Genomic DNA, 12,932 nt, shown 5'->3' with positions numbered 1-12,932 from the left:
TAATTGCTCCAAGAAGATTACTGCAAATCAGCCTTTATAATTAAAAACAGTTCATTTAGTCCAGTGTCGCAGCTGTTTTGGCATATGAAAGAAGCTGGTTTTTTTTCCACAGTGCATATTGGCGTACCTTCAGAGCATGAAAACACTGGGAACCGAACCCTCTCTGGTGGTCTGGTCTGTGCAGCGCTAACCACTTCCATCTACTGTGGTTGCATTTCTTATTTCCTTGTTACTGCAGCATGCACGTTTTCCAACACACACACACAGACAGGCATACACACCTCATTAGATTTGGCAGATATGAGTGAAAAAGAAACCAGATGAGCCCGGTTAGACTGACAGTTGCTCATAGGTGGATCACACACACACACACACACACACACTTTCAGCTTCCAAGTGATGATCAATTCTGGCTGGCTGTGCGGGTAAACGTGTGTTTCTCATCACCCGCTCTTGACAGTTCATCGTATCAATCATCACATCTTGGAGAGTCTTTTCTCTCCTGTTGGGGGAGGAGAGGAGAGAGGAGAGAGGAGACAGGAGAGGTCACTGGAGGTCGAAAAGCAGCGGTGGATTCCAGGAATTCACCTGCTGTTGCTGCTGCTGCTGGGGTCAGTTTGCAGTATTTCTCACCCGGGCGGGAAATACTGCAGCTGGCTCTCTGAAAGTGAAAAGAGAGAAAAGAGTCTGAGACACAATCACCTACAGTCATCAGGCAGCACATCTGTGAGTTACGGTATCACTCAACCACTCTCTTTCTCTCATAACTCAAACACATCTCATGCCCTCCTGCACTCTCAATCACCGGTCATGTCTTGAGAAAATCAGATTTTTTAATAAAGGTTTATTGCATCGTGACAGACTGCTTACACGCACGCAGCTGTAATCAATGTGAACCACTTCACGATGACTGGGAACAGCAACCTCGTATGTAATTACATCTTAGACTCGGCCTATGTGTGAAATACACGCCGACAGATATTTGATTAACTCAGCTCTCAGATCCGGTGTGATACCCAGTGGGCTGTGCAGCCTGAGCGGTTCCCACTGATTTTTTAGCACACCGTGTTCCATATAGTCTGGAGTCAAACAAGGACACGGCGTCTGAGGAATAATTTAATACGACCTTAAATTTGGATTAGTACGGCACGAGGGATACGTTTATAAAGCGCGAGGGCCCAGGTTGAAGTCAGTTTGCTGTTGTGTTGTAGCAGAAACGCCCTTTGGATGTAAAGAAATGTGAAATTTGATACGATTGTTTCATAAATTCCGCTCCAATTTAAACCGTGACACCTTAAAGGCTACACGCACTCCTCACGTCTTGTCCAATAGACTGTGGAGGCGTTCAAGAGCTGTCGGAAATATAGCCATTAATCATTGAGCGCACATGAACAATGTACAGACGTCTTAAAACACTGGATTTTTTTTCCCGAAATATATATATATATATATATATATATATATAATATATAATTTCCTATTTATGATTCTTGACTTTTGCAGCACTTCTTTCCCCCCCCCCCTTAACTCTTATTGTTATGCACTAAAATACCAAGGCAAACCCTGTGGCTGACACAGGACAATGAAATTGTAACCCATGCTTGCTGATTGCTAACTGTGATAGCTTGATGCAAGTTAATATAAGGCTCAGCCGTAGACTTGGCCTGCAACTAGCGCTTATTTTCAATATTGTTATTTTCAAAAAAATCAACAGATTGAATATTTTGTCCTAGAAAAGGTGTAAAATGTACTTTAGAATTTCCCAAAGTGCTTGTTTTGTCGGACACGCAGTCCAAGACCCAAGGTTATTCAATTTAGAATTGTATAAAGCAAAGAAAAGCAGCAAATCATCGTATTTGAGAGCAAATTTGAAACCACATTGTTGTACAAAGTACATAAGTAGGAAAAAACAACAACAGAAAAGTACACTTAAATAAAAAAGGAAGAGCCATAGCAGAGCTCTTAAAGGCGCGGAAAGTCGTGGGTTTCTAGATCTCTACATTCCGAGCCTGCCATGGACCCCTGAAGGCAGCACAGTTGTGAGATCAGCTGATTTTTTACGCTGCCATTTTGTCCGGCAGAGCAGCAACCAGCCAGTCAGTCCGCAAAGAGAAACCACTGGCGAGACTTTTTAGACAGCAGCACAGGACGGGACTGTCGGTGAAAAACGAGCCGATGGTGTGGAGTCGCCACCCGGAGGACAGCACCAACTGAGCCCGAGGACCGTGAAGGGAAACAACCGAGCTAAGGGAGCTGTCATTTTTAACTTAACGGGTCCGCCGGCTCGGCTCCTCTGTCACAGACTGTAGGCGCTCGCTCGCTCGCTCGCTCTTTGGCTTGCTGGCAGGTTAGCTAACCCCGCTAGCTACTCGGCTAACACCCACCGCTCCTCGCATCTTTTCTCACCGGGAGAAACTTCACCTGCCCCGGCTGTCAGCGTCACAGTATCCTCATATAAACTTCAAACAATGTGCTGCTCAATTCTGAATGACTTTTTACTCCCGAAGTGGGGTTTAACACACACTTTGCCGAGCGACCAGTGATAGCTAAACGGTCCAAGCTAACAAGTTGACGTGGAGGAGGAACTCGAGATCGTTCTCCAAGCTGTGATTTCATACGGATTACTTTTCTTTTTTTTTCTTCTGCCTAACCCGAGGTGGTCTCTTTGGTGACCCCAAACAAATCGTCCAGGTTACATTCAAACCAGCCAGTTAGCTATGTTTATTTGTGGCCAGAAAGTAATTTCCAGTGTTTACAAATTCCACAGTGGGACTCTTTCCTGGTTCGAGTACTGCAACGGAAACATTAGCTAACACAGACTAGCTCAGATTAGTGTCGTCGTGTGTTTGTTTACTAGATAGATAAGTCGGAATAAACTGTTGCCAAACAATTTAACTACAAAGAAAAACTGCGAATCAGCTGTTGATTGTGGATTTCATTGTAAAGCCAATCTGATATTCTTGTACCTGCTATTTTTTTTTTTGCCACCAGTGATCTGACATTACTGCAGACGAGACTGCACAGGTTTTGTACGCACCTGGGGGGGAACAAAAAAAACTTAACACACATTGGGTGTCTGATCACAACCCTTTACCTCCTCTTGACAGTGAAGTCACGTTGAGTTGTGTTCCGCAGGGGGGGTTGATCCATTGATCGGATCGTTATTGTGCTATTTTAGCTGATTGAGGAAAAAGCAGACAGAAAGAGACAGAGACAGAGAGAGAGAGAGAGAGAGAGAGAGAGAGAGAGAAGCGATGTCGGGCCAATCTATCACGGATCGGATCGCAGCAGCGCAGCACAGCATGACCGGGTCGTCTATCAGCAAGGCTGTGTGCAAAGCCACCACACATGAAGTCAGCGGACCCAAGAAGAAACACCTTGACTGTGAGTATATCCTCTTTAGCTGTGCAGTGGTTGTGTCTGTTGTCAGCCAGCTGCAGGGCTTCACACACACACACACACACACACACACACACACACACACACACACACACACACACATTCCTTCACACTACCTGGCTGGTTGGACAGTGAGTCCACCAGGAAGACAGCCAAAAGACTTAAAGGTTTGGAGAATAAACCATATATGATCATATAACGGCCTATAAAATGAGACAACAAGTGACACATTACCGATATTAACTGGGGTGATGCTGGAGTCAATACTCATCAATATACTTATCATTCATCTTTTTGATTTTGATCAATCCCTTTGTCAACAAATGCAAAAGTGATGTTCTGAAATTGCACAACCAACAGCCTAATATCCTGAAGTATTCAATTAATGATTCATGTCTTTGTTGTTTAGCCTATCAATTGCTTTTGCGATAAATCGGTTAATTTTCTCTGCGTTAAAATGGTGAACAATGCCTTTCAAAATGTCCCAGAGCCGATAGGTATAGTCTTCAAATAAGTGCTGCAACTAACGATTATTTTCATTATCAATTAATCTGCACACGATTTTCTCGATTATTAAAATGTCAGAAATGCCCATGCCCATTAGAATTTCGTGACTTATTCAGATTGATTGTTTTATCTGACCATCAGTCCAAAATACTTCATAAAAACAAATGTAAAATGACATATGACCAAAAAAAAATTAAAAACTAATTGTTTCAGCTCTACTTCAGATTGATGTTTTGGTCTGGACAACAGTCTAAAACCCAAAGATAACACATTTTTTTTATAATATAAAACGGTGAAAAGCAGCAAATCCTGACATTTGAGAAGCTGGAACTAGCAAATTTTTTTTTTTCTTGATAAATGACTTTGAAATAGTTGGTGATTAACTTTGACGATCGATTAATCCATTAATCGACAGCAACTGAGCAACTGTTCGCTAGACAATTTATGATTTCCATGAAAAACCTCTTGTTACGGGGCCTGGCTCAGGTTCGGGACACACGGAGATAATGAAACAGGTGACAAAAACAAGGTTTTTCATCAGACTGTGCTCACCTTTTTTCCAAGTAGCAACAAAAAGACGGAACTGTACACTCTAAAATGTCATGAAACGTCATATTTCCTTCCTTGGAGGCCATATATTTTTTGGGAGAACCTCTCGCACAACAAATTCATGTACGTCACTGAAGAGGAAGTAGCCAGCAGAAGCACATACAGCAAAATTCCTGGATCTTCGTTGCTGCTGTTATGTGTCAGGATCCATTTATTTAAGCAGTTTGTTCCTGGTTGTCATTTCACATTTTGCTGTGGTAATGAAGAGTGGATTAAGTCCTTCAACTGCCAGTGGAGCCCACTGAAATTAAACATGAGTCATGTTGAAGGTGGCAGTGATGCAAGTGGGACAACACAAAAGAAATAATGAATGAATAAATGTATTAAAAATACGAATGACTCTAGCAAGGACATATGAGTAATGGGTAGAGAGTGTTAGACAACGCTGGAATGAAATGTGCTGAAGTTCTGTTTCTGGGAAACCAGCCTTTGTCGGCATGGGATGCACATGTTTGATCGATGCTTCAGCTCAGCTGCCTCACATCCGTCAACTCCTCCTCCTCCTCACTCACAAGACTCAGCTGCTGACGTTCAGCTAAAGTCATGTATTGTCTCCGCTCCTTTGTGAACTTGGCCGGACAATACGCCACGTCAAGCTTAATCATTGTAGGATATTGATTTCTTGGTGAGAGCAACGACCTCTGTGCCGCAGGGGGAACGGCCAGCGAGTGGTGCATTGCATGAAGGCCTGATTGTCATGTTATTTGTCCGTTTGATGATTTTACCATGAAGGTAACATCATCACACAGTGTTGTCGGGCTGTCAAGTTCATTGGGTTGTTGGTGGTATAGTAAGGAAGGGCGGCCGGCAGGCAGGAATAAAGGCGGGTTATAGGTTAGGTCGTCATTCAGTCAGGCAGGTAGTCAATTTGGGAGTCGGTTAGCAGGCCGGGGAGGCTGGAAGGCAGCGTGTTCGATCATTACTCAGTCAACTAGCCAGCCAGCTGATCCATCTGTCCAGTAATGTAATGAACACAGGCAGCCATATTCATACTAAACGCTCTGATCACACAGCTCTAACAGGTGTGAATGTACCAAGAATATATGAGGGATACATTGGAAGTCCAAGTTTGCATAGGGAACATAATGTCAACAAACAAACAGCATGATATACCTGACATGTTGTGTTCTCCATGATGTTACACTAATAACCCCAGCTCCATGGACTTTGGCTAAGTGTCACTGTTTCTGGCTTTACCTATGACGCTGATGTCTGGTTATAAAGTTAATCCACACCTTCCAGCCAATCAGAATCTAGAATTTCTGTGGCCAAATTAATTTGCCTCTGCCACATACTGTAATTCTTGCAGACTTTATATATGCACCCATGCTGAGTTACCTAATAACTGCCACAGTCTGCAGCAGTATGTCTGAGCATATACATGTGTTTTCAGAAACAGTTAAATATGATGAAGGGAAGTGAAATCTGATCACAAGTTGTCAATCAAGACACATTAAAGATTCAGGAGCCAGGGCTGAACCGCCGTCCATATCAACTGGATATTGGCACAATCCAGACACATCTGGAAACAAGATGCTACAGGCTTGAACAGATGCTAGGACGGCAAGGGGGCAGTTGGCAGCTCAGCCAGCCCGCCAGCCAGCCAGCTAGCTAGCTGGTGTGTGAGTCAGCTAACAAGTCCACTGCGTAGTGAATTGCATGCCTGCAGAGCCATTTATCTTAGAGACACCTCAAGAAACCTGGAAACCTGACAGGCTGTGACACTAAAAACCTGGGTTAGGTTGTGTTGTCGCTAACTTTGTTTTCCTTTCAACATCTATTTCTCAGGCCGCCTGGGCCCCCCTCCACCCACCTACACACACATAAACACACACAACTATCATTTTCTCTCGCTCTCCCCTTGGCACAATTTCACCGCAAGCAGCTGTGACTGTCTGACAGCGAGCTGTGAATGATCTCACCGGCATATTTGCATCTAGACCCAATAACCGAATAACCCTGGCAGAAGCCTTTCAGCGCTGCCAGCCAGCAGTGAGCGTGCGAGGGTTCGGGGGTCCGCTGTTAGCTCGGGCAGCCGTGACATTCACGCTCCACTGCAGAAATAAGTGCCGTTTGAAAGCCATTTAGTGTCATGATTGGGACTGTCCACCTCAATTAACCCCAGCTTGTGAGTCAGCGGCAAAAATGACCAGTCCTTCCCATCAGGTCTGAAAAGCTCTTCTATTTATGGAAATTATCGTCATAAAAATCAATGAAGGGGGGTTCAAATGTGCTGGAATATTTGTGTGTCTGCATGTACGCCTTCTTGCAGTTTTCAGGCTGTCAAGGTGAGAGTTATTGTGTGTTTTTTAATCCACCATTTATAAGCAGCTAACTGATTGCCATGGCACACGCTCACACATACACGGGAGGTCACTTCTTTCCACTTTGGCATCATTGAAACGCTGATTGTTTCACCATCTTACAGCTGTTAGGGAGAAGTTGTGACATTTAGACTGAAGTCTAGTTTCCCCTTCAACGGCACTCTGTTGTCATGGCAGCAAACCAACCAACTGGCTTGTGTTAAATGGACTTTAGTTGACAGGGGAATTTGGATGGTGAAATCGGCTGCAGCCTCAGTAATGGTGTTGTTTTTACAACCCTTGTTTATGCGGTTGAGTTGGGTGTTGAGCGTTTCTTAGTAGTAGTAAATGAGACTGTAATGAAGCTTCCCAGTAATCCAGGTAACAGAGTATCTAATAAATGTAAACGAGTGGCAACTGGAAGAATGACTTTGTTCTCTTTCCATTTGTCTGTTTTACTGAATGACTGGTGGGACGTTTCTCCAGCACTTAACCCCTGCGAGCAATTCACACCTTGACATGGCATGAGAGGCACTTTGTAGTCATGTTACAGTCATTGGAGTCACATAAATGGAGGTGTGAATGAACTGGTGTAAGTGGCTGGTAAGTTGATGCTGCAGTTCCACCCTGGCTTTGTTCAGAGATGGTTGATCCAGCTTGATGTACGCCTCCTCTAAACCATCTCTGTCCAAAATGTGCCCATCATTGTACGACTACTTCCGTCACTTTTCACATGTAAAAATTAGTTTCAACACCAAGAATGCCGTTGCGGAGATGCTGCCAAAAAATGTGCCCCGTTATCTCCTGACGTTGTATGCACTAGTTTGTAAGTTAAGCCCCAGCAGCTCTGTAGAAAGTAAACGGCTAAACGTCGGCTGGCAGGAGGAGCTTGAGTTCAGGAAACCTCCCTGTTAAAATGCCTTTGCTCAACACAATGATTCTCTCTTATTTGAAGGAGAGCTTTCCTTCAGCTGATCTTAACCTTTGGCCTCTCAGAGGGGCAGGAACAGGTGCCTTCGTACAACAACCCTAGTTCTATTAACACTACGTTGGGTGTTTGCATACATGGATGTGTTAACTCGTGTTTGTAGTCATGCACAGTCTTTTGTAGACATAGACAAAAGACAAAATTTACATTTTGTGGACCCTCACAGCTATGCAAATACAGAAAGCGTAACTTAACAATAAAGCCCAGTAAAGGACTGAGAATTCCAACCATGTACTGATTTTGTTTTCATACTATAACAAGACTTCCAAAAGTTGCTGTCAGGTGGACAGACTTGCATGCCAAAGTCAAAATGGTCCCACCCTGGTGAGGCAGTTTTATACCAACCTACATGCCATTCTTAACCAAAATCTTTACCACAGCTTTTGGCTCGGCTGCTTGTCAGACGGTCTTGTTATTGAGGTCGTTTTCAGGCTTTTCTGCTCAGTAGCAGCTGAGGTTATGGTAGCTTAATACAACATGCCACATCGTTTTTACCAGCTGGCTGAGCTGCCGGCCCACATGTCCTTTAACATCATGTTGCGTTGGGCCATTTTTAGCCAAACCTTAAAACTAGGTTACACTTACATGACAAATTGATGTGGTGCTAGAGTAGTCCTCCATGGCAACACTTTGTCTGGGCTACAGCGTCTGTGTGTCTTTGGGTTAGTCTAGGAAACGGATAGAGACGCTGTGTACTGTAGGTTATTGAGCTCAGGTTTATGTGGTTTGTGTTTCAGCCTCCGGAGTGAGTCGGTGCCCATTTCAACTTTACAGCTCTATTTCAGACAGGAGCTTGTGGGTCACCTTTACAGATCTGTTCATTGTGCACGTGTACATATGTTTGGTCATGTGTGAGAGGTCTGTGTGTGTGTGTGTGTCTGTTTGAATGTGTTGGAGTGGTATGTGCATATGCTTGTGGTACTTCTTAGATTATTTCAAAGTTGCTATACCAACATTTATTTCCCCTGTACAATAATGAATAGGATTTTAAGAGTAATGCTGAAAGTCAAATTGAAGTTGAAGAGAGAAACATCTCTTTCCTGTAAAGAGCAATATTTGTGTGTTGTGTGATTTGAGCACCCTCTACAGTCCTCTGTGACTCTGTGTGTTAGTTACTTCATGTTGCTGCAGGTACAGGACTACCTAGCTAGTTAGCCTAGCCTGCTAGCTTCCACTTTCCGAGTGGAATATGAACTAAACAGCATGTTGGGTCCTTTATAAAGGGACAGACGTCTTCAGTTGCTAGTAGTTGTAGGTCTATGCTATGCAGGCTTGTTGAAAAAGCAAAAACATGTCTTGTTTGCATCAATGTTCAAAGACTAAACAGGGCTATGACGTGCTCTGGTCAGTAAGTTGATGGCGTGTCTCCTCACAACACTCGGCCTCAATAGTCAAACACTGCCACAAGTCCACTAAAAGGTCTGAAGCTTAGACGGTGTTTCCATAGATATGTAATATTTATCCTCTTTTGAAAAATTAAAAAATATGCTCAATAGCTGCAGAGCCATTACAGTTAATTACACAATTGTTTTATTCTTTACGCTCCTGCGCTCTCGTTACACAGTGTACACACAATGAGTGATTTATTGCTTTCCATTGAATACCACTAAATGAAGGGAATTGAAAAGGTTCAATGTAAGGACATTTAAGGATACAAATTATCCCGCTTGTTTCCTGGTATTTGTGTTGCATTGATCCCAGCCCTGATTAGGCCTGCTGCAGGGTGTAGCTGGTTAGCAACATGGTGGAGACGCCTGTGTCTTAAGTGAGTGTAGGTGAATCCAATGCTATCTAAACAGAGCGGGACAACCCCTCCCTGGCTGCAGAGCGGAGATAGGCCCAGTTTAGACTACCAGGCAGGAAAAAAAGGCTTACTGCTGACTGTCTGGATACGTCTGTTTCAAGCAAAGCCCAAGGGAATGCATGTCAATTGTTGAGTGTGTGAGTGTGTGGGAAGAGGGAGAAACTGCAGTGGTGTTTTCTGCCTCTCGTGAGAGTGCTTCAGCCTCTTTTTGAGTGTGCGTGGAGTCAGTTGCAAACACGCTACATAGTCAGTGAATATGTAATACCCACTGTGCACTCAAGTAATGATTGAGTGAACAAATATCACAGCGCAGTTCACATTGAAGCACATTCAACAGGACCTCGCATGACCAGATCAAGCTATAAAACAACACAGAGGAGAGGCAGTGTAGAAGCAGCCTGCTTTTATTTAGGGTCTAATACATAATTCAGGATCTAATAAAATATTTGTGACATTACTTAAAGTCTTGGCTTGCTTTAAATTGGCTGGCTACATGTCGTTACATTAGTCATGTTAGAGTCATGGTAGAAAGTCCCAATGTAATTAACTTTCCTTTGCATAATCCCACACATTTCCCCCCCTAATGTACTCACTCATTGTTAAATAATGAACTGGAGGTGAAGGTGAATCTACAGAGGTGTCCTTCCATATATACCTGAATTATAAATGTTTCTTAGAAGTCAATATTGATGAGCAAGTGGCAAGTTAACACACAAGTAACTGTGTAATGTGATTGGGGTCGCTCGTAGAGACAAACCCACAGCAAAACGGGACTCGAACGCTCTTTTAGCTCAGTGTTAGTTCACTCTCATCGCTCATAACAACCTTGTTTCTAGCCGAAGCCGACAGCTGTTTTCAGTGAAAAAAGCTCTGAGAAAGCCACTGTATACTACCTGCCCACCAGTCGCAGACAGACAAAGTTAGTAGTTAGACTAGCTAGATATCTTTCTCAGGAGTGGGTGAAAACGGAGCTAAAAGGAAGTAGAAGATTGGAAAGTAGACTCCAAATGAATGCTAAAGTTGTGCTCTGTCAAAATATCATAGTCATGAAGCTCTTCGTCCCTTTAAAAGCTGACATTTTTATGCAAGGTTCAGTGCTCTGAAAATTAAAATTAAAATTAAATGCCCTTCTCTCATTGGTAGACAGAAAAATGAACATTAACCATACATCTTGAATTATTCTGAGCGTTAACAATAATGATAAAACAAGCTGCAAAGCTAGCTCTTTGCTAATTTATTGTGTAAATTACTGCAAGTTGGCTAATAAGCTAGTGTACTTGTTAGATTGTTATTTATTATTTAGCATCTGCTTCCACAGATCTCTAAATGCAATTATCAGCACACTAAGAGTTTATTAAACCTTTATTTATCCAGGGAAACTTCACGGGACTAGTTTTGGTTAAGTGTCCTTCTCAAGGGAACCCTCGCTGTCCCCTCGCCTACACAATGCACTGTACCATTACATACTCGTGTTATACGTTTAGTGTATTAAGTAATGATAGTGCATGGTTTTAAATAGGCTTTATCTGCGTCTGTGTTTGTGTGTGTGTGTGTTTGGGAACACTCAGTGCTTCTGTTCCCGTCCCGTTCTGATGTCTGGTTATTTTTAGCCGTGTTCTCTCCGGAGCCTTTGGCTGGGTTCAACTGCTTGTTTTTCTTCCTGTACTCTACCTGTGTGCATGTACGTCTGACTGCCTGCCTGCCATTCTCTCTGTCGGTGTCACTCTCTTTTTCTGACAGGAACTGGTAGACACCCACCCCCACCCCAAGGCGTTGGCGCAGAGACGCACTCTGAGACATACACGCCGAGACTTCAATCCTATTCACTTGACAAGATTTTCCGAGTCCCGCCATGAAAACATAGCAGTTTGAGACAAGAGAGTTTGTCTCTGTCTCTATATTTCTGTGTGACTAAGAGAGACAGAGGAGAAGCCGCTCTTATTTAAGACCTCAAGGGGAGAATTAAAGCTATAGAAGCAGAGCTAGTCTATTAATAGACCAACTTCTGGTGACACTTTGTCTCAGTGTCTACACTCTCTGCCTCTTTCTACCATCTCCTTAATTCTCTTTCCCCCTCTCTCTGGGTCTCCTCCTCTCTTATCTCCTTCCTCATCACCTCATCCCTCCTTTCGTCTTTCCTCCCTGTCCTCCCACCTAACTCCTGCGTTGATCTCGTATTTTCTGTTGTGATACAGATTCTGATGCCGAAACTCAGTTTTAGCTGATCTCATAGCAGTAAATCTATCTATAAAATCTATCTCCATCTAGATGGGGTCATTCCTTTTTCATTCCTCCAAGTTTTACCGAAGTGAAAACGATTATTTTCCTGGTTAACCGATTAGTTGCTTGGGCTGAAAAATGTTTTGCATTGTCATCAATTCATAAACAACAATGACTAAGAAACGGTATGCAACGGCCTAGTCCACACTAAGGTGGATAAAAATGAATATACCATTTACATGTGAAAGTAACATCCAACCGAAACATTCTCCGGTAATTTTTCAAAAGTTCTTCCCACTGAAATGCCAAAACTTTATGAAAACAGCTACATCTCTTCCTCTTCCGCCCATTAGCAGGACAGACAGTCCAGGTCGGCTTTGTAGCGTTTGTTTTGTCGCAGCATAGCTGAACACGCAGCTTTAGTGGTTCTCTTTGACACATTTTCCTGTTTCTGTTATCAGCCAACTGACAGATCAACAAGGAGAATAAAATGGTGATCTGAGCCAAGTCCAGCACAGAAACAATCTGTTCATTCTGATACCTCCTTCTCTCCATGATCACTTATCTTGTCTTTTAACGTAGCAGAAGACACATTTTAGTTGTTGTCATTGACGTTTTTTTTCCCTGTTTCTGTCATCAGACATGAACTGCATGGGGAATAAAATAATGCCTTGTTTGTGGCTCTTAAATGCTACCTGTTAACCATGATGAACAGTAGCTCCTGTGCTGCTGCCCAAAGACAGTCAGTCAAATCCCCGTTTAATTCCAGAGAAGTCGCCTGACAGCAAAAGCATGAATACAGATCAATGATATAACCTCTATGGTGTCATCGACTATATTGGCAACAAAGTGAGCGATCATGGGAAGAATTGGATGTGACAGAGTCTGTGTGCTTCACCGTGTAGGAAAGGCTTTGTACACTTCTGTAGTGTCGACAGGGAAAACAAAGTATTTACAAAAGGCGCTCTTAGTTTTTAAAACATCGGCTTTGTGTGATTGTAAAGCCCCCCCAAAAAAAAAGGAAAAATGCATTTTCAAATTTAGCAGGCTTACAATTCTCTCTTCCAATTCTTCACACCTCTCTCTCTCTCTATTCCCCACC

General features: G+C 43.1%; 1 protein-coding gene across 1 annotated transcript in view; it reads left to right on the top strand.

The window, feature by feature from the left end:
* Positions 1–3,083: 3,083 nt before the first annotated feature.
* LOC139305534 (phosphatidylinositol-binding clathrin assembly protein) overlaps positions 3,084–12,932 on the top strand; it is a 67,937-nt gene continuing 58,088 nt past the window's right edge. Inside the window, exon 1 of the mRNA XM_070929416.1 lies at positions 3,084–3,384. Coding sequence (XP_070785517.1) covers positions 3,255–3,384 — 130 coding nt within the window. The 5' untranslated portion in view covers positions 3,084–3,254. The remainder of the gene's footprint in view (positions 3,385–12,932) is intronic.

This window comes from Enoplosus armatus, chromosome 23 (assembly GCF_043641665.1).
Source record: "Enoplosus armatus isolate fEnoArm2 chromosome 23, fEnoArm2.hap1, whole genome shotgun sequence".
In the NCBI taxonomy this organism is placed as follows: Eukaryota; Metazoa; Chordata; class Actinopteri; order Centrarchiformes; family Enoplosidae; genus Enoplosus; species Enoplosus armatus.
This window is presented reverse-complemented; position numbering and strand designations above follow the sequence as displayed.